Genomic DNA, 22,189 nt, shown 5'->3' on the forward strand with positions numbered 1-22,189 from the left:
GCGTATGAGACAACAATTTTATATATATATATATATATATATATATAAAATTTGTAACAGTTCAAGACTCACAAACAGTTATGAAAATAGTGCAGAGAGTTCCTGTGTATCCTTCAGCTACCCTCCGCCAATGATAATACCTTGCATAACCACAGTACCTGAGGTGGTGATATTTGAATGACCCAGTCCACAGCTGTGGAATGTTTCAGTTCATTAGGGTTTCTAAGCTTTATTCCTGAAGGTAAACCACCAGAAAACAATATACTTGAACTATGTTGGCTTAATTTTCCACAGTAATACCTTATACTCTTGTTTTTTATTGACTGTCCAGATAAGAAATGGACACCTGAAGAATATTTTTTTATTGTCTGAAAACCTACCATTAAAGACTGTCAATTACGTTGTTCAATATCCCTTTTTTCTTTTTCTTTTCTTTCTTTTTTTTTTTGCGGTATGCGGGCCTCTCACTGTTGTGGCCTCTCCCATGGCGGAGCACAGGCTCTGGACACGCAGGCCCAGCAGCCATGGCTCACGGGCCCAGCCGCTCCGCGGCATGTGGGATCCTCCCGGACCGGGGCACGAACCCGTGTCCCCTGCAGGGGCAGGCGGACTCCCAACCACTGCGCCACCAGGGAAGCCCCCAATATCCCTTTTATAAGGCTCCATGTATTTAGTTTCTCACAGAACTTAGTACCAGGGAAAGGTTTGTTCCTCCAGAAAAAAACTTCCTTTCCATATGAGAGCTATGTAAACCATCATATTTTTTCCCTTTTTGTCTTGGCTATCAGAAATTCAGAGGAATTTTATAACTGCAATAACTAACTCATTTAATATTTTTAATGTAATTCTTTCCCCTCTCCCTTTAAATTGTTTCTGGTCCTTATTTTTGCCTTTATTTTCATCGTACAGGTCCACAGTCCTTGATCCACAATTGTAAAATGCAAAAAGCTTTAAAAATGGAAAGCATTTTTAAATTCATGAAGTTTAGTGCGAATATTCATATATTTCACTATAGAAATACTAATGTGTTTGATTTCAGGGCACTGCCCCAGGCAGTATATATAGTATGTTCTTCCTAAGATCTGAAAGATTCTGAATTCTGAAACCTTTGCTAACCCCAAGAATTCTGGATTTGCGAGTGTTTGAATGTGGTAGGGTCCTCACAAATCCTTTGAAGAGCAGGCGCGTGGCATGCGGAGGTGCCCAGGAGGCCATGGGGTGGATGTGAGCTGATACAGGAGGAAACTCAGGAGAGGCAGCTTTGAAAGCCACAAGGAGACCTGCTCGCGGCTGCCATTGGTCCCTGCATCCCAGTGCCCATCTTTCTTGACCACTGGTGACATTACCTGTCTCTGGAACGTCTTGTGGTTGAATTTTCTTGGTCAGTTTCAGGGCTGCTTCAAGGTCATAGACTTGGGAGCGGGTGAACTTCAGCTCTCTGCGGAGCTCATTAATCTCCTTGATCAGGGAGACATTTTCCTATAGAGAAGGAGGAGGAGAGAGTGAGTGTAGATGGATAAATGGTCAGTGGGCACAGGACCTGCTCTGGCCTCTGGGGCTAAGGGTGTGGGGAAGAGTCAGGGTTGGTCCTGGACCCAGATTGCGTCTCTGGTGCCTCTACTGTGGCATGAGTCTTTATCCTGGCTCATGGATCAACCTCTTGAGGTACCAGCTGACTTACCTTCAGGTGGACTCTGGCAAAGTTAGCTACAGGCAGTGTGCACCATTCCTATCCATCCAGGCTCTTCCCATCCGTAGCAACAACAATGCTTTTCTAAGCACTTTTCATGAACTTAATGCATTGAAGTTTCATAATAACCCTATGCATAGATTCTATTACAACCACAGTTTTAAAGTAGAGAAAACTGAGGCACAGACAGGTGATGTAACTTACCCAAATTACACAGATAGCAAGTGGCAGAGCCAGGATTCTGACCCAGTCTGGCTCCAGAGCTCTGAGCTCTTAAGTACTGTGCTACACTTTGGTTTTTTTCCATTCATTTGTTGAACCTACATTTATGTGGTATCTGCTGCATCCCCCGGATGCAGACAGAAATAAGACATGGTTTCTGCTCTCAGCAGCATACAGTTTACTGAGGAATAAAGAAAAGTAAATGGATAATTAACATTCGCTACATCCACTGGAAGTTCACTTCTCTCGTTAGTGTTTGATAAATATTCATCCATCCAATATTTATTGAGTACTTATTATGTGCCAGGCACTGTGCTGATCCTGAGGTGTATATATAGAGAAAGTAAGACTTGGCCTCTGTCCTTGAGGAGTTTAGGGTTTAGTGAGGGGTCTGGGCACACTTTAGTGAGGTGGCCACCTTGCTGGGATGGAGGAGTGGGACACAGAGGAAAGGCACTTAGCTCTGCCCGAATGACCAGGGTGGATTCCTAGGCACTGACCCCTGGGCTGAGGCTTGACAGAGTTAGCAAGGAGAGGGTAAAGGGTGTCCCAGATAACTGGAATGGCAGGAGAAAGGCACAGAATGACACGGCAGGTGTGTGGGGTGACCTGCAGCAGTTCTGTGTCACGGGAATATGAGGTGAGAGGAGTAGAGAGGCATGCAGGGCAGAGCCGGCTGCAGGCCAGGTGGAGGGGCTCTGCGCTCTGGGACCAAGCAGTCTCTTCTCTCTTGCCTTGCCTTCCTTTGCACACTCAGCACAGGAGCCCCAGTGGAGCGTCCCTCTCACCATGGACCGCTCTGCTCTTGGAGCCCACGGCCTCAGTACTCAGCACGTCCGCCACAGCACCTCTCATAGGACTGTGCAGGAATCGCCTGAGGATCCTGTTTACATGTGGCTTCTGACTCAGCAGGTCTGGAGCTGCTCCTGAGATTCTGCATTTCTAACCAGGTCCCAGGAGATGCTGCTGTGGGTAGTAGCAAGGCCCTCAAGGGTCTGAGTACCAACAAAGGCAAACACTGACCAAATCTACGTAAGACGAACCTGTGCCGGAAACAAACTGTGCTTCCCCTTGGGACACTGGCTCTGGAGTGGTGAGTGTGGAGTCTGAGCCCAGAGCACAGGGTGATCCCAAGCACTGCTGTCAGCGAGCAGGACAAGCCTTCTCTGTCATGGGAATGTGAACTGCAGACACCCCGATAATCCTTCCCTCCAGAGCCTTTTTAATTAGGCAGATCAGATCTACCTTCAGATTTTCAGTATTTCACTTAATTTCACTCTTCCTCATTAAAAAAAAATGTTCTCTGGATGAAATGCCCAATTATTACCAGTCCCTCATCCGCAGGCTCGGCTTTGTGCCTGTTTTTCTATAAAGTCAGCAGGTTTTCTCCTTCTGATTTCTTACCCTTTTAACCAGCCCAGGCCTTGGTGAGGCATAGCCCACATTTTCTTTCCAGATGCTCTGTTTCCTCCCCCTGGAATTTCTCCATGCTGACTTTATATCATGACATAATCACTTAAGTGCGTATTTATTGGATTCTAAGACCTTGGACTCTGCCTGGCCTGTAAGAGGTGCTCAATAAATATTTGTGGAAGGGATAAGCAAATGAATAACTAGCACAGTGGATACCAAGTTGAATAAGATTGAATCCTGTAAACCAGCAAATTACAAACCAGGGGGTAAATGTTGAGCAGGGGAGACCAGACAGAAGGGAGTCTTAGGAGAGCCACAGGGAACTCCTGGGCACACCAGCCCACTCAGGGGCTCTCTCCACTCCACCTCTTAGCTGGCATCACTTAGCTTCACTTCCCCTGCTTCATTCAATAAAATAATCGTAATCAGAATAAAGATTAGAGACTGAAAGTGCCATTTCCCCAGTTCTCTCCAGAAACTTCTTCCCGGTCAACCTCCATTCATTTTGTCACTCAATCCTGTCGACTTTGTGTCTGAACTGAATCTCATGTTCATTCATAACCAGCTCTCAGCATCTTTCACCTCTACTACAGTAATGGCCCCACGTGGAGCCCCCGCCATTCTCTCCACCCTGACAGCCCTGTCGCCGTGATTGGGACTTCAGGCTCCTGGTACCTTTCGATATGCATGTTTCTGACGCCACTGCCAGCCCTGGACACCTTCACGAGGCTGGTCACCTAAGACAGGTCTGCAGAACACGACTCAGGCCTCACTAGAGTGTGACTGAGGCTCAGGACTCAATGCAGCCCGATTCCTCTGCTCCGTTGGTTCATTCATAAAACAGAAAGCCTGTTAGGTGCTTATTGTGCCAGACGTGGGAGGCCAGCTTGGATCCAGTGCAGAGAGATGGCCCGCAGGGCGGTCACGGGTGTGAGGAAGCCTCCCTGTGGAGCCTGGGGGAGGGGCGGAGCAGGGAAGAGTGTTTCAGGCCCGAGCCAAGAGGGAGCCAGCAGGGTCTGAGCCGCCAAATGCTTGATGACGAGGGTAAGAACAAGATAACAACTCCAAGGGTGGACTGGATTCCTGCACTGTGTCAGACACTCTGCATACACAGCCTCGTTTAATCCCTACAACCACCTCAGCAGGAAGGTATTATGGGATTCAGCTGCCTATGAGGAAGCCGAGGCTGTGCATGGGTGGCAGAGCTGGGATTCGAACCTGGTGGCGTCCGCCCCCAGGTGCCTTGATGCCTCTGACTGCTGCCTCCCAGACTCCACTCTCACCTCTGCTGTACGTCACCTCCGTCAACACCTCACATGGTATGGAGGCCGAGGGAGCCCCTGAAATGTACAAGTGGGGCTGCCTTAAGAGGGCTTTCCGGGGTGGTCCGTGCTCTGAGGAGTCCAGAGGCCACACTGAGGTCGACTGTAGGTGCCTTGGGTAGTTTTGTGAAGTCAAAACGTGAAGGCAGCAGGTTTGCTGAGCTTCTCTGTTCTTGATCCCCCCCTTGGTCAGAACGGCCTACAAAGGCCCCTCTGATCTTCCAGACCCCCAGCCAGCTCCTCTGCAGGGAAGATCTGACCTGGGTCCATCGAGCGCCAGGACTTGGGGCATGTGAGAGAGGCTGGCTCGGGGATACTAAGGTCTGTTTATATAGAAAGGCTTCTGAACAAAGAGGCTACGCCAAGCTGTCCAGGACTGCCATTGGCTGAGGGGCAATGCCAGGGAGCCTCACATGGGAACCTGCTGACAGAACTTCAGACTCCGAGGGAGAAGGGCGCAGAAAGGAAATGCCTAGAGCACCCCCTGCTGGCCTACCTTGAGTTGACACCTTTAAGAATACAGCAGGGTCTGGTTAGTGTGGAAAAAGCAGGCAACGGATTTATTCCGATAACTTGGGAGCCCCACTCAGTGGCATCTTTCTGGAGCCCACAGTTGGTGGGATCGCCATCTGCCTAACTGCACAAATGAACCATTTCTCCACTCCTCTTTCAGCCTTCCTCTCACATCTAACCACCCACTTCTATTCATCACCTCTACTCTGAAACATCTGACATCACAACTTTCCCCTCCCAAGGCCTGTCATCTCCCTTTAACATGGGAGTCATCTTCGAAAGGGTTTTCCTGCCACTTGCCTTTCCCCACTGGTCTTTCCCCCCTGCCCACTGAAGTAACCTTTCCGGAACAGGTAACACCCCTACCTACATAAGAAATCTTAGGGGGCACCAGCTTATAAAATAAACTTCATGCTTCTTGTGTGACATGGAAAGCCCTTTCAACGTGACCCTAAGCTACCTACCGTTCCAAAGGGCCCTTCCTCCTTGCCCCCATGCTCTGCAATAAAGTTACGTCGGGGGATTTCTGGGTCCCCAAACACCCCACAGGCCTCTCTCTTCTCTGACTGTTCTCAGGTTGTGTCCTCGGCCTGGAAGGCTCTTCCCCCATTGCTCCCTGACCCCCTCTACTCACCCTTCAAGGCCCAGCTCAAGTGCCATGCCCCCTAGCTGAAGCCCCCCTCTCCGGTGAGCTTACCACCCTGGATGCGCTGCACGGAGCAGTGCTTATCTGTGTCTGGCTCAAGTTCCCTAGGTGAGCTCGCTGAGAGTAGGCAAGCCATCACATCAATCTGGGAATCCTCCACGGCCAGCTCGCAGCTTGGCATTTAAGAAGCCCGCAAAATACGTGTCCTGAATGAATAAAGTACATGTCCTAGATGTTTGTATTCCATTGCAACTCTTATTTTAGTATCGGCAGTCATGCTGGAGAATGAATGAGGAGGCCCCGTGCTCCTATCTGAACATATAAATGAGACAGTGACCTCATTTTCTGTGTTTTCTAACAAGTTTCTCTCAGATGCCATGTCTGCCCCAGCCTTCCTCAGCCTTTTGAGACTTAAGTGTCAGGGTCTTGGTACCTGCAGATGCAGCTCCTTACAAACGCATACCAAAGCAATGGGCACCCCGGGCCACCAGCTGGGGGGCCTGGATCAGCTGTACTGTCCCGTCTTCTGTGCCTCAAGCCCATAGGCACTCCCAGTCTGTGCTGTGATGGCCTTTCAGGCTCTCCTACTAGATTTTGCCTTGGTTCTTTTTTTTTTTTTTTTAAATTTTATTTATTTATTTTTGGCTGCATTGGGTCTTCGTTTCTGTGCGAGGGCTTTCTCTAGTTGTGGCGAGCGGGGGCCACTCTTCATCGCGGTGCGCGGGCCTCTCACTGTCGCGGCCTCTCTTGTTGTGGAGCACAAGCTCCAGACGCACAGGCTCAGTAGTTGTGGCTCACGGGCCTAGTTGCTCCGCGGCACGTGGGATCTTCCCAGACCAGGGCTCGAACCCGTGTCCGCTGCATTGGCAGGCAGACTCTCAACCACTGCGCCACCAGGGAAGCCCTGCCTTGGTTCCTGAGTAAGTCTTTTGCTCGGAAGAAGGGAAGGAAAATAGCATTTTTGGAGCACCTTTTCTGTACAGGGCCAGTGGCCAATGCTTGACGTTAGTTAGCTCACTCAATCCTTGCAGTAACTGGCTGAGGTTGGTGTTTTCTTCCTCTCTCACAGATAGGAAGGCAGCTCCTGGAGAAGTTCAGGACCCGCCCCCGCCCCTCCCCCAGCAAGACTGACCAGCAGGAGGGTAAACTGGTCTGTACAAAGACAGGGCTGTGCTCTTCTCTCCAGGCCCGCCACCTTGCCTGGCCCTTAAGACCAAAGAAGGAAACAATTTTTATCATCCAGAACAGTAGTTTTGAAAGTTTTTCTTTTTTTAAGTCTTCCAAACAGAATCTTACACAGAGCCCACCGCAGTAAGCAAGGAGTCTCCCTGGCTGAGCAGGTGCTGGGAACCCAGAGCCCTGCGTCCTGACCCCCCTCTGGCCCCCTGCAGGTGCCTGTGGCGCTTCTGTGCATCCACAGGGCTCCGCAGCACACAGGTTTACAATGCTGCTTGAGCAAACACTATCCGGGCTTCTCCCTGTTGATGGCTCCCTCCGCCAGCCACCAGGGAGTGGTAGCGTTGGGCAGAAGCCCTGCTTGGGTCTCCTCTGCTCCCGCTACCCCAACTCTCACCCCGGCCCAGCAGGAGTGGGCATGTGGCCCCTGGGGAAGTGGGGAGCAAACGAGGCCCTTCTGCCTGTCCTGAGCAGCCTCATGCTGACGCTTACACCCTCACCTAGGCTGTGGTCTTTACTCTCTTTCCTTTTCCTTCTTCTCCTGGGATTGACGTTTGCTTTGGGAGTCTGTTTGGCATGGAGAGAGGGGCCCAGCCCTTGGAGGACCCCTCAGGCCTGTGCCCTGGTGGCAAGTCACAGATGAGAGCTCAGCAATGTCGCCAGTTGACAACCACTCCTACAGTCTCCCTGGTCCCCCTGCCCCGCAGGCTGCACTGCAGCGCCCCCGGGGACTCTCCATGCTCGGAGCACTCGAGACCCTTAGCAATGGCTCTGTGTATCAGCTGCTGGTGCCTAAGGGTCCCAGCAATGGAATCTACTCCTATCTCTGGGCCTCTGACTGCTTTCATGGCTCAGGAGCTGGGCGGTGGGCTGCTTGATGGTGTGGGCTGCTTTTAAGCAGGGGCTGGTTGTAAGGTGGCATGAGACCTGCCGTGCCTGGGGCTGGCCTGAATTGCAGTGTGCTCTGCCCAGCTGTGTTCGGAACTGATTTGTTTCAATCCAACTGCAGCCCATCCCCATTCCAGCATTTTAATGACAGCATTCAAGAAATAGGAACATAAAAAGGTACATGCCTTATAAATGTGATTCTGATGTTCTCTTTGGATATTAATTCACATTAACTGCCTCAGGTGAGACCGATACCCGAAGAGAAATTGGCAGCAGAATCCTGCATGGCAGTCCGATAGCGTGTGTAAGTGGAGGTGGCAGTAATGGGGTTAGGCTCTCTGAACGGCCCTAGGAAGAGTCCGGGGAGGTAGGCGTGGAGAGCTCATTAAAGCGAGGGGAGGCCAACACTTAGGGTGGGTGTGGTTGGCTCTGGACCCGAGAGATAAGAGTAGGGACCTGAGGCACCAGAAAAGCCGGAGGAGGTGGGAGGAGATGGGCATGTTCCCCAGGAGAGAACTTGGCCAGCAGGGACCATGTGATAACAGGTAGCAGAATAAAAAGCAGCAAAACAAAGTAAGGTGAAACAAGAGCTGGAAACAGAAAAGAGGAGAAGGAAGAGAGTAACTGGGAGAGCTAAAGTCACGTGGCCAAAGTCCAGAGGGGTGGAAAAATTCCATCTGATTCTACCAACGTTATGAGGTGCTCTGTGCCAGAGGGTGAGGGTGTAGCCAAGTCCTGGCCCAAGGAGAGGAGTGAGGCAGGATGCAGGAGTGCTTTGGATAAAGATGGGAGTAGAAAAAAGAAACGGGTGGCTGGTGAAGTGAGATGGGGCAGAAATGAACGAATCTTGGAGGGGCAGGAGTGGGCATGGAAGTGCCTAGAAAACCTCCTTGGTGGGGGTCTGGGCCATGGTCACCGCCAGGATGAGCTCTGGGGGGGTCAGAGGAGACAGGTCAAAGAAGGAGCTTTGGAGAAAGCTAGTGGGTCCCTTGGACATTTGGGGAACCCTGAGGACAGTGGTCTTGGAGGGGCCCTTGACAGGCTGTCTTGTCTCTGACGGCCCAGCCTCGAGGGAGCTGAGGGGCGCGTGCAGGTACCTGCATGATGCGGACGTAATCCGCGCGGTGCAGCTCACTCTCCTTGACCACCTTCTTCTTGAGGGTGGCCAGGCTCCTCTCCAGGTGCTCCCGCTGACGGCTGTACTCCTGCTGCAGGTCCGAGTTCAGCCCTGTGATCTCCACCTGATGGGGCAGGAGGAGCTCACCGTGAGGGAGGGGAGAGCCTGGAGGGCAGGGGAGGGCGGAAAGGGAGGCAGAGCTCACCATGTCTGCCCGCTGCACGTACTTCTCAAAGAGAGCGCGGAACTTCTCCTTCAGCTGCCGGGGTTCTTGGATGTACGCCACACAGTTGTGAAGGTCCGTCTTAAACTGTTTGACCAGCGCCTCCAAGTTCCGCTCCTGCAAGCAGAGGCATTTACTTCTAGCCCTATAGGGACTCTCCAGGGTCAGGGGCTGCAGCCTTGTGACTGCTTAAAGGGACAAGAGACACCTCATCTAGGACTTCACCGTTGACCACCAGGGGCCACACAGGGCCCAGAGGCCTAGATGGGCACCTCGCCCAGAGGGAGAGGCCCTAAAACTCCTGTGTCCCTGGCCTGAACAGTTGCATTTTTAGGAGGCAGCACACACTGATTCCTTTATTGGCTCTAGATTCCTTCCAGGACCACAGGCCTTAAAAGGCTAAAAGAGGTGCAAGTGGTCACCTACTCCTTTCGGAGCCAAGATGGAGAGCATCGATTCTCTCTTGCAGACCCCTGCGCCAGGGCTTCCCTGCCCCTTTGTTAGCTCACCCAGTGTTTCTCCTTCCTGAGGGCTGCTGTGAGTGGGTAGGGAAGATAATGACAAAATTGAGTAGACTGGTTCATCTGCAAACTTGGGCTACGTCCTCCCTCTTCCATCATGCTTTCTCAGATACCCATCTTCCCCTACCCCTGACCTAGAGAGACTCTCCTTTTTCTTCACTCTCACAGCTCTTTATTCACGTTCCATAATGTTCAGCCTTGGCTGGCTGCTAATTACTATGCACATGCCACAGATCACCTGTCAACCTCTTCAGTTTGTGAAGGGCAGGATCTGTATCCGTTCACGTTGATAGCGCTGCAGCTTCTAGTATTACCCAGTACAGAGTCAATCCTTAATGTGAGGGGTGGAAAAATTCAATCTGATTCTACCGACATTACGAGGTGCTCTGTGCCAGGGGGTGAGGGTGCAGCCAAGTCCTGGCCCAGGACCAGAAGACTGGGTTCCCAGCCCTGGCTCTGTATGTGCTCACTAGCTGTGGGTGCTGGGTGAGGTTTCTAACTTCCTAATCTCTCTGACCTTGCTTTCCTTGTTTATTACATAGACCAGAATAGGCGATTTCTGAGGTCCTCTTAGCTCAGCATTGTTTTGGCAGCCAAGCCTTTAACCACCGACTACAGATGATCTCTCTGAACAGGTTCCTTCCCAGGCCACACAAGCCAATGTTGTGAGCATTCCTATAACACTGGCTTCCCACCTCCTTGATCACTATACTCAAAGTCATTTTATAGTCTCAGATGGATTCAGTAAATTTACATGAGCCTGAAATAGGGCAGGGCTGTGAACAAGTAAAGAATGCGAGTTAAAATGGGTGTATCTTAGCTACGGGCTGGCTCTGTCTCTTGAAAGCCAGCTGCCCGTTGCAGACAGGCACCAGCTCCTGAATCCAAGAGCTGCCGGACTCTGAAAATCCTCACACCTTTTGTCTCTCTCTGTGCATCTCCTGATCAGTAGCTCTTAATTTCTGCCACAATTCTGTGATGTTCAGCTCCAGCTGTGTGTTCTGCTTATGGAAACGCTCCAGTTCAGTTTCCATCTACAGACAACAGGGGAAAAAGAGTCAAGAATAAGAAAGTAAGCCAAGGAAGACATGCAGATCGCCAATGGGCACATGAAAAATGTTCAACATCACTAATTATTAGGGAAAGGGAAATCAAAACCACAATGAGATATCACCTCCTGCCTGTTAGAATGGCTATTATCAAAAAGGCAAGAAATAATAAGGGTTAGAGAAGATGTGGAGAAAAGGAAATTCTTGTGCACTGTTGGTTGGAATGTAAATTGGTGCAGCCACTATGGAGAACAGTACGGAGAGTCCTCAAAAAATTAAGAATAGCTGTATAACAGAGGATCCAGCTATCCCACTTCTGGGTATTTATCCAAAGAATGCAAAAACACTAATTTGAAAAGATACATGCACCCCTATGTTTATCGCAGCATTATTTACAATAGCCAAGGTATGGAAGCAACCTAAGTGCCCATCAGTGGAGGAATGGATAAAGAAACTTTGGCACACACACACACACACACACACACACACACACACACACACACACACAAATGGAATACTATTCAGCCATAAAAAAGAATGAAATCTTGCCATTTGCAACAATATGGATGGGTTCCTTTAGGGTATTATGCTAAGTGAAATAAGCCCAACAGAGAAACACAAATACTGTATGATTTCATTCACCTTTGGGATATAAAAGACATGGAAGGAACTTAAATGTCCATCGACAGATGATGGATAAAGATGTGGTACATATATACAAAGGAATATTACTCAGCCATAAAAAAGAATGAAATAATGCCATTTGCAGCAACATGGATGGACCTAGAGATTATCATATTAAGTGAAGTAAGTCAGATAAAGACAAATATCATGATATTGCTTATATGTGGAATCTAAAAAAAATGATACAAATGAACTTATTTACAAAACAGAAATAAGACTCAGAGACATAGAAAACAAACTTATGGTTACCAAAGGGGATAGAGGGGGTGGAGTGGGGGGAGATAAATTAGGAGTTTGGGATTAACATCTACACACTACTATATATAAGACAGGTAAATAAGGATAGCACAGGGAACTATATTCAATATCTTATAATAACCTATAATGGAAGATAACCTGAAAGTTATATGTATAACTGAATCACTTTGCTGTACACTTGAAACTAACACAACATTGTAAATTAACTGTACTTCAATTAGAAAAACAACAAAAAACAAACAAAATAAATGAACAAACCAAACAAACCAAGCACATAGATACAGAGAACAGAGTAGTGGCTACCAGAGGGAAAAGGGCAGGGCAAGGGCAACATGGGTAAAGGGGAGCAACTGTACGGCGACGGATGGAAACCGTACACACTGTAGTACATACGGAAGTAGAAGTATAATGCTGTTGGGTGGGAGGGAGGGAGACGCAAGAGGGAAGAGGTATGGGAACATATGTATAACTGATTCACTTTGTTATGAAGCAGAAACTAACACACCATGGTAAAGCAATTATACTCCAATAAAGTAGTAAATAAATAAATAAATAAAAGAACAACAACAACAACAAAAGAAATATAATGCTGCACACATGAAACTTACATAACATCATAAACCAGTGGTACCTCAATGAAGAAAGTCAGAGAATGAAAATTATATTTGAGAACTGAAGTCTTTCAGTGGGAATGTTTCCCCTGCTACCAGGGCACTTCCCTTCTAGTTCCCACACTGGAAGGAACCTTTCTTCTTACGCCTCGCCATCCCCAAAGCTCCCCACCCCTTGGCTGATAATGTTAACCCAGATCATGTGTTTCTATAGCCCGGCTATGAATTTTTTGCCCTTAGTTTCCCTGTTCCTTCCTTCTTTTCTTGAATTCCTTATAAATTGACTGGAACCTGTAACCTGAGGCAAGGTTCTGCAGAAAAGCAGCTTCCTTGTCCTACTTTGTGAAGTTGTATGAGTGAATCTTGACCCTCTGGGGCCACAAATCATCAGGGCCGACCCTCAAGCAGAAAGTTTTGAGGGACCAGCATGTAGGTGTCCCCAGTCTAAGGCATAAAACAGAAAAGAGGAGGCTGAGAAGGAATCTTTGCCTCATCATTCTGTTGAAAAGGTCTGAAAAATACAACTTCAGAGGGCCTCATCTTCAAAAGAAAAAAAAAAAAGAAGCTACCCATGAGCTTCTGACTCTTTATTCATTGTTACATGGGTATCAGCCAAGGACAGGTGAGTAACAATCAGAGCTTCTGATTAGAATGAGATCAGCTGTAGGTGAGCTCGTCTTTGATTTAACTCCTGCCAAAAGCAAAGGAGTGCAGTCTGACTGACACGCCAGATCTGGTGGATCTGGTGGATCGAGAGGTTTGCTGACTATTTTGAGGGGGATGGGGAGTTCACGGGGTTTTTTCCTGGCTGGATGGAGTAACCCCTCTAGCTTAACGCAGGCCCTTCGGCCAGATTTCAAGGCTCCCGGCCAGCTTCTCGGGTACCAGGAGGCCCTAGGGAGCCGCATCCTGGACAGGAAGGGGCAGCGTTTGGAAGAATGTTAGCCTAATTACAGGAAGCATTTTGCACGAACAGAGTAGCCCTTTGACCCAACGCCTGGCATAAAAGCGGCTCTCAATAAATATTCATATGAATAACATATGAATAAATGAATGCATCGCAGGTATAGAAGGCCACGGAAAGCAAGACTGAGGGAAGGGAGGAGAGCCTGAAACAACCTGCCTCTGGAAGAATGATAAGATAAACATGCAATGTTGGCAGAGCTATGTGGAGCCGCCTGGTAGAGGACACAGAGCAAGTGTGGATGTTTACATAGCTAACGAAAGAATGTATCCCTTAGAAAGGACTGGCAGGCTGTCACAGGCATAGGGATACAGACCTGACTGAGAGGCAGTTTTCTTCAAGAAGCCCCGGGTCTAGAGGGATTAGAGGGAAGTAAATGAGAAGTTCACGTGCAGTAGGATCAACACCATCAGCAGTCAGGGCGGAAAGGGCCCTGCGTGTGCACAGTGCAGCTGAGGGGTGGCACCTAGGGAAGGGACGCTCCGTCGGGTTTTGTAGGAGGCATAGGGTTTAAGGACAAGTTGGGAAGGAGAATCTCAGGCAGAGAGAACAGCCATGCACAGAAAGGACCAGAGGCATGGGCAGCCTGGCACATCTCTGCAGGCTGCAAGTGGTCCAGCCACCCCTGGACCTTGGAGGGGTGCGTGTGAGGAAGTGGGAGAGGAGCTAGAGAGGTCAGCTGAGCTGGGTCACGCAGGAGCCTGGGGCTGAGGCTGGAATGGTGTGAAGCTCAGACTTTACCCTGCCCAGAAGTTTAAATAGGTCAGAAGCTTGGCCCTTATCCTGAAAGTTCAGGGAGCCACTGACAGGTCTTACCCAAGGAGTGGCATGATCTGATCTGCACCTTAGGAGGCCTGATGCAGAGGCTGTACTGGAGAGAGTAAGACTGGAGCCAGGTAGCCTGGTCAGGAGGCTGCCGCTGTGGCCCAGGTGAGATGCTGGTGCCCCAGACCGAGGAAACGGCCGCTGCAAGAGAGAAAGGGGCTTCTCCAAGGCCTGGGTGCCTGCAGCTGGCTGTGCCTCTTTCTCTACAATCTTAAAGTCAGCAATGACCGGATTAGGTTAGAAAGGAAGTGATATGAGCAAAGCGTCAAACCACGCCGAGAGTAAAAAGAATCTATTTCATAGAAAGATTGACATAGAAATATGTCAACTTTGAGTAGTTGGCTGGTCAGCCAGGAGACTAGCCAGTGAATGGGAACAAGCATCCTTTTCCTGGAGTGGAAATTCCATCTACTCGTCCAGGTGGTACTCATCACATTCAGAGATTCTTAGTGGGGAGCGGGGGCTGGGGAGAGGCATCTTGACCCCCGCCCCACCAGGGGACATGTGGCCACATCTAGAGACATTTTTGGTTGCATATCTGGGGGAGGGGGAGGACAACCCCCTGGGGGAGGACTGTCTCTACCTCTAGTGGGTAGAGACCAGGGGTGCTGCTAAATATCTCACAATGTGCAGGACTGCCCCCCGACAACAAGGAATTATCCACCCCAAAGTGCCAATAGTGCCGAAGCGGAGAAAACCTGCATTAGATGAAGAAATAAAAGAGTGTGAAGGTAAATGATGAGGTTCTGGAAACTCCTGCCCTAGGAAGGAGATAGTCACGTTTCATCAAAGAGAAGCTGGAAGAGTGTCTGTGAGGGGAGGCACTCGAGTCAGGGAAGTTTTCTGTTTTCAGGCACGGATGTCTCAGTCCTACAAAGGAGCCAAGGGCTTGCAGCTTCCTTCTTGCAGGGAAAGGAACTTCACAGGAGGTCCACAGCAGGTGGGCCTAATGTGTCTGACCCACAGAGGGAAGCCACCAGGTCACAGGCCCCTGGGGAAGGAACTGGGCCCAGACATCAGCCCTGGCAGCAACTGGCACCTGGGGTGGGGCAGGAGGGGTCCTGTTTGACTCTTTCTCAAAGGGGTGGCATATTCCCCGCTGAGGATCAAAGCCGTGGTTGGTCCAGTTACTGAAGGGAACGTGAATAATCTCTCAGGTGTGTTGCAGTGGAAGGCAACCAACCCAACCTTAAATGCAGTTGACAAATATGTCAGATGAAGTGGGAGAAGTGGGGCCGTGACTGCCAGCGGCCTGCGGTGCATCTGCTTTCCAGGCAGGTAGGGCCCCTGCTCTTTCTCATCTTCTCAGGCTGCCATTCTTGGGCCCTGAGGTCACTCAAGAATGGCAGGAGGGCCAGAGGAGGCAGCTCTGTGGTCAACTGGGAACATCCTTCCTTATCCCAGAGGCCAGGGAGAAAGTCATCGTCACAGGACATATCCTCTCTGGATGTCCCAGCCCTGGACTGATCCCACCACGTGGCCTCTTTTCTGGGCCTCCTGGAGAAAAGGCTTTGCCTTTCTCCACGATAGCCCTTGTGGAGTCAGTTCTAGTTGGGCCATCGGTACACCCTGCTACCCTTTTAGCTTTGCTTTTCTCCATGATAGCCCTTGTGGAGCCAATTCTAGTTGGGCCATCGGTACACCCTGCTACCCTTTTAGCTTTGCTCAGCACAGTTAGAGAAGATGGAGGGGGAGTAGGAGGCTGTTTTGGATAGGGTGGCAGGGAAGACCTCCTTGGACAGGCGACACATGAGCTGAGACGTGAAAGACGCAAAGAAGCCAGTCGTGTGAAGATCTGAGAGCCTTCTGGGCGGGGGGAGCAGCGCTGCAAAGGTGCTTGTCCTTGGAACTGTCAGAAAGCCTGCCGGCTGGAGCCGGGGAAGGAGCCTGGAGATATGGCTAGAGAGGCTGGTTGAGGTGGGATCACGCAGGGCCTCTGTAAGAAGTCTGGGCTTCATTCTAGGTGGGAGGAGATACCACTGGGGGTTTGCTGTGGTCTCTATGTGGAGACCAGACTGGAGGCTGGAGTCAGGACCAGAAGAGAGATGATGTAGGCTTGGACTGGAGTGATGGCAGCGGAGGAGGGTTGGATCTGAGATATCGTTTGGAAATGGATCAGATAAGCATCGGTGACTTGGATATAGGAGTTAAGAGAAGGGAAGAACCGAGATGGCTTCCACACTTCTACGTTAAGCACCTGGGTGGATCGTGGTGCCACTGACTGAGAAACGGGGAAACTGGACGAGGGGGAGGTCAGGACCACCCTCGTTTAGATGAACCGTGGACTCCACTGTCAGCTGCTCATTGCCCAGTGTGGGGAGGCTGACAGGTAAACACGTCATAAGGAAATGCCCTGTGTACTGGGCAGAGGGGCCGAAGGGGAACGCTTGTACCCCACTGGGCTCTCAGAAGCCCTCATCCCTTGCTTCTGATCTCTCTCCTCTCTGCGTCCATCCTGTTTGCTTCCCAGAACACACTCTTAATTTTGCCACTCTCCTGCTCAAGAGCCTTTGATGACGTCCTACACTCCTTATCAGATGAAGTCCAAACACCATGGCCTTGCATGGGGCCCCCGCCAGCATGTTTAGTCTGAGAAAAAAGTGTTGAATCCGGAGGGGTGTACTTTCTGGTGGACAGGCTGGTGGCTGAGTACACATCGCCCCCTGGTGGCTGAAGGCCCAGCAGCCGTGGTCCAAATAGGTCCAAAGCCCACCCCAAGGCCCCGGGGGAAGCCAAATCCCGAAGCACTTTGCTTTTGCACCACCGAAACCCTGTTGGGCCTTCCCGTGGCCTCTTCTGCGGAGTGGATGCTGTCCACACCTTGGGCGCAGGGAGGGGCTGTGAGGAGAGCTTCCTTTCTTTTTTCTTTTCTTTTAAAAGAATTTTTTTTTTGCTGTGCTGAACGGCATACGGGATCTCAGTTCCCTGACCAAGGATCGAACCCACAGCCCCTGCAGTGGAAGCATGGGAGTCTTAACCACTGGACCGCCAGGGAAGTCCCAGGAGAGCTTTCTTTCATTCCCTCCTGGCCAGCCAGGAATGGCTGGGAAGGGGGCCGGGGGCCCAGACGGCTTCTCACCTTTTGAATCTGCCCCGTCATCGCTTCGATCTCGCTCTCTCGAGGCTCCGCCCGCCTCCCCAGCTCCTTTATTTTGTAGCCAAGCACAAACTTGAATCTCTCCAGTTCTTGATTTTTCTTTTTCAGATCATAGATTCGCTTCTCCTGTGCGTGAGAGGAGAGAGAAGTTGACAGAGCTACCAGGAGGTCCTGGTACGGAACCCTTTAGGCAAAGTGCACAAATCCTGTGCCCTCCTGATTGAGGAGGCCACAGACTGCTCCCCCTGCTGGGGACACAAAGGCCGGATCCCCCACCCGAGGGAACCATTGACTTCTTGGCTTCTGTGCCAGGACTACATTCATTCACTCACCCATTCAGACATAGGTTTTGGTCAACTGTGTTTTCCAAAGCTCACCTGGGCAGCATCTCCTGTCCTACATGCTCTTCTACAAGAGAAGAGCGTGCTTCTTATGCTTCTCCATCAGGAGGTGGTGTCTAATTCCCTCCCCTTGCATCTGGCTGGACTTATGGTTTGCTTGTATCCAACGAATGAAACTCAAGTGATGCTGCATAGCTTCCCAGGCTAGCTTGGAAAAGGCCGAGCAGATTCCACCTGGTTCTCTTGGAACACGTGCTCTGGGAGGCCATCTGCTATGTGAAAAGTCCTCCTACACTGAGACCTCCAGGCTGGAGAGCATGTTTGGTGCTCTGTCAACAGTCCCAGCTAAGCTCAGCCTCCCAGCCATGCTGGTCAAGGGGCTGGACATGGGGATGAAGAAGCCACCTTGGAGGCTGGTCTTCCAGCCCCCTGCTGCGGGAGTCACCCAACTGAGGCCCCACTAGGACCCAGACATCGGGGACACAGACAAGCCATCCCGTTGTACCCTGTCCAAATTCCAGACCCACAAAATCTGCAAGCATAATAAAACAGTTGTTTTCCACCACTACATTTTGGGGTAATTTGTTGCAAGGCAATTGTAGTTGGAATGTAGGTCTATCCATTACCACACATTTACTGCACAAAGATCTTTTGCCAAGGTCGGAGATTCCAAATAGAAATACGCCACAGTCCCTACCCTTACAGAGAAACACACTAGCTGGGAAAGCAGATGTGTCAACAAATGTAAACCTACACTGTGACAGGTATTGTGGAAGAGGGAGGCACATGGAAGGCGTGGTGTGTATTGAGGGTGCTGAGAACAACTTGTGTGAGTCAGGGTGGTGGTTCATGGGGACAGTGAAAGGTGAGCCTGGAGGGGAGGAGGGGAGAGAGGCAAGGGTCTTCCATGTTGGGTTAAAGAGTTGAGAATTTATCCCGGAGGCCAGGAGTTGGTAAGCTATAGCACTCGGGCCAAATGTGACCTGCCGCCTGTTCTCATAAAGTTTTTTTTTTATACTTAAAAAAAAATTATTTATTTTCGCTACGTTGGGTCTTTGTTGCTGCGTGCAGGCTGTTCTCTAGTTTCAGCGAGCAGGGGTTACTCTTTGTTGTGGTGGGCGGGCTTCTCATTGCGGTGGCTTCTCTTGTTGCGGAGCACGGGCTCTAGGTGCACGGGCTTCAGTAGTTGTGGCACGCGGGCTCAGTAGTTGTGGCTCATGGGCTCTAGAGTGCAGGCTCAGTAGTTGTGGCGCAGGGGCTTAGTTGCTCCACGGCATGTGGGATCTTCCCAGCCCAGGCCTTGAATCTGTGTCCCCTGCATTGGCAGGCAGATTCTTAGCCACTGCACCACTAGGGAAGCCCCTGTTTTCATAAAGTTTGATTGGAATGTAGCCAAGCCCATTCGTCGATGTCTTGTCTATGGCTGATTTTATGCTACTGCGGCAGAACCGAGCAACTGTGGCAGAGACCACACTGCTTGAAAATATTTACTCCCTTGCCCTTTAGAGAAAAAAAAATTTTGCTGCCCCTTGCCACAGGCAGTTGGGACGTGTGAAAGAATTTTAAGTGGAAGAGTGACGATAATTACAGAGTGTGGTGGCAGGGAGCCCGGATGGGAAGTGGGAAGGAAGGCCGTTAGACCCGTTAGGAGGCTGGTGCAATTTTCTAGAGGTCTTAACCTCTTTCTTGTCAAAAACCCACTTTGAGTTGGGGGGAGCAGTAAATTGGGAGATTGGGGTTGACATAAACACACTACTATATATAAAATAGATAACTAATAAGGACCTACTGTATAGCACAGGGAACTCCACTCAATACTCTGTAGTGACCTATATGGGAAAAGAATCTAAAAAAGAGTGGATGTAGGTATATGTATAAGCGATTCACTTTGCTGTACACCTGAAACTAATACAACTTTGTAAACTAACTCTACTCCAATAAAATTTAAATTAAAAAAAAAAACCCTTTGAGAATCTGTGGAGAGCTTTGACTCCTCCCTAAAAAATGCCCAGATACAAATGCAAACGCTGACTTGCAGAAATGATATGTGCGCACTGTCTCATTTCATCCTTATCAGAGCCCCTGAGGGCCGCATCCACAGGTGGGGAAACAAGGCTTGGATTAGTTGCCTGAGGTCCTGTGGCCAATTGCAGAGGCTGCCCTGGAACCTAGCTCACTAGGCTGAAACCTGCGTTCTCAACCACCCAGGAGTTGTGTCCAACTAAGGCAGCAATGGCAGAGGGGCTGGAGAGGAGGGTGCGGAGCCTGGATTTGCTCAGGCGGAGGATATGAGATTTTGGATACGGAGGTGGTGTGCCTCACAAAATGTGATGTGTTTCTTTTAGTGTTTTGTGAGAAAGCCATCCAGAAAAATGATACCACTTTCTGGGGTATCCAGTGGTTACAGGGCCAACCACGGGGGAGTTCCTCTCTGACCAGGGGGACCACATGGGCGATGGGGTGAGTGAGTCCATGGGATGGTCACCCTGGGATGCCTGGCGCAGTGGCGAGCAGGGGCCTGGCAGTCAGCACTCAGGTTGTTACCCCAAGTCCGTCACCTATGAACTGTACGAGCCTGGGCAAGATACTTACCCCTCGGAACCAGTTTCCTGAGCTATACAACTGGGTGGCTCATGGTCCCTGGGGTTGTTGGGGGAATTGAATGGTATGTGTTTACAGCGGTTAGCCCAGTGCCAAGCACACAGTAGGCACTTCACCCCACCCCCATCAAGTTCAATAAATGGGTTCCAGGAAGGCAGGGACCCTGTCTCTTGAGCTGTGTCCTCATTGCCTGGGTCCGTCTAGGCGGGAGTTGAGGCGGGACACAGGATGTACCTTTACCTTATCCTGAATCGTCTCGTCTCTTTCCTGGATCTCCTGCTTGAGACCCAGGATGTCCTTCTCCAGGGACTTGATGACTCCTTGCAGCTTCACCTGCTCTCCCTTCAGAATCTCAGTGTCGTTGGTTCGCTCTTCAATCTCTTTCTGCAGGTTGCTGAACTAGAGGAACAAACAGCAACGACAGAGACCACCAGAGCCTGTGAACTCATCTCCATTCCTCCTGACTGCCTGTAGACTTTAAGAGCTCCCCATCAGAATTTGGGACAGTCAAGAACTTCCCAGGGGACAATTCTGTCCGACAAGATCCAGTCCCATCCCCTTATGTGAAGAAGGGCTGTCTGCCTTAAGAGGCTCCAGAGAGACCAGTTCCCCCAGCAGATCCAGAGTCTTCCATGACCACACTGACCCTGAAAGGCTGGGATCCATGCCCCATCGAGGTTGCAGAGGTTGGGCCCTAACTGATGAGCCATCTTAGTCATGTCCAAGAAGGGAAGATGTGATTGTCCCCTGGATTGACTAGTAGTGTGATTTCTAATAGGAAAGAACATGAGCTTGCTTTGAACTTGGCTTCTCTTAGGCTAAACGTTTCGGGGCAACTGGCAATTCTATAAGGATCTATGAATTGAATGCCTCCTCATGCAGCCATCAGTGACTACAAACATCTCCCCTGCCTTATAACCTAAGCATCCTATACTCCCAATCTTTCTCCCGCCCACAGAGTCTGAACAGGAGCACCCCTGAATCCCTGCACTGAGAGCCTGAGGACACCTCCAGGTGAAAACTTTATCTATCTCACCTCCAAAGACCGCATTTCCACTTTAAATATTTAGCTCTGAAAACTCTAAATCCCACTTGCCAATAAATGAAAGCCCAGGGCGTCCACCAGTGTCATGGTGAACCTCACCGTCCCTGCAAACAGGAAAGAGGAGGGGGAGCCCCGATGGTTACCCCGTCAGACGATGTGGTAAGGATCTGTCTGCCTGTCTGGGCAGGGGGAACCCTCACACCAGCCAGTGCTGTTTTCCTAACCCGCTTGCTGGAGATGAGGACATTCAGATGGGATCTTGCCAGGTCATCCCGGGGCAGAGCCGCCATCAGCCGGCTCCGTGTCCGTCTACCCACCCCATGCTTTCTCTGTAGTGAGGCCCTGGTCTGCCCCCAGGCCTCTCGGGAACAGCCTGGTACCTTCTTCCTCATGATGCCCGTTTCTCCTTTGAGCCGCAGGTTTGACTCCTTTTCATCCCGAAGCTTCTTCTCATACTTGGTTTTGATATCTTGGATCTCACGGTCTTCATCTTCTTCAATCTGCTTCTTGGTCTCTTCAAACTCGCGCAGCTGCTGCCTGACATCTTCCTGTGCCTGGCTCGGAGAGAGGGAGAGCGTGTGCCCAGGGAAGAGGGGACACGCGGCACCCTTGTGCTCAGAGGGCCTGGGACGAGGTGAACATACAAGGCCTATCATGGGGATGGGAGACCGAGTGTTAGTACAGTAGTGGAAACCAAGGCCATGGGTCCCTTGACCCTTCCACTTTCTTTCTGTCCTTCTGTTTGTCCCCCTTTCCCTACCAGATCAGGCCTTGGGCTCTATCACTTCAACCACTGTCCCACCAACATCCCCCAACCCTGTTCCACCTCTGGTCTTCTTCACACTGACACCAGCCCCCTTCTATCTTTCCCTCATTAAACTTGTGACGCTTGTAACTTTATATTTATTTGTGGAATTACTTGATTGTCTCTCCCATTAGATGTCAGCTCCTCGAGGGCAAAAACCCAGTCTATCACGCCCACC

General features: G+C 50.3%; 1 protein-coding gene and 1 long non-coding RNA gene across 2 annotated transcripts in view; one reads left to right on the forward strand and one right to left on the reverse strand.

Annotated features, from left to right (window-relative positions):
* The window catches only part of CFAP57 (cilia and flagella associated protein 57), a 77,043-nt gene that overhangs the window by 4,871 nt on the left and 49,983 nt on the right, over positions 1 to 22,189 (reverse strand). Inside the window, exons 16-22 of the mRNA XM_049694236.1 lie at positions 21,587 to 21,760; positions 20,402 to 20,560; positions 17,202 to 17,345; positions 10,649 to 10,765; positions 9,193 to 9,327; positions 8,968 to 9,111; positions 1,347 to 1,479 (exon numbers count right to left, since the gene is read on the reverse strand). Coding sequence (XP_049550193.1) covers positions 1,347 to 1,479; positions 8,968 to 9,111; positions 9,193 to 9,327; positions 10,649 to 10,765; positions 17,202 to 17,345; positions 20,402 to 20,560; positions 21,587 to 21,760 — 1,006 coding nt within the window. The remainder of the gene's footprint in view (positions 1 to 1,346; positions 1,480 to 8,967; positions 9,112 to 9,192; positions 9,328 to 10,648; positions 10,766 to 17,201; positions 17,346 to 20,401; positions 20,561 to 21,586; positions 21,761 to 22,189) is intronic.
* LOC125960428 (uncharacterized) lies at positions 8,385 to 11,260 on the forward strand. The gene is made up of 2 exons (XR_007470092.1): positions 8,385 to 8,569; positions 10,113 to 11,260. It is a non-coding gene; the product is annotated as an uncharacterized LOC125960428 (long non-coding RNA).

The sequence above is a fragment of the Orcinus orca genome, chromosome 1 (assembly GCF_937001465.1).
Source record: "Orcinus orca chromosome 1, mOrcOrc1.1, whole genome shotgun sequence".
Classification (NCBI taxonomy): domain Eukaryota; kingdom Metazoa; phylum Chordata; class Mammalia; order Artiodactyla; family Delphinidae; genus Orcinus; species Orcinus orca.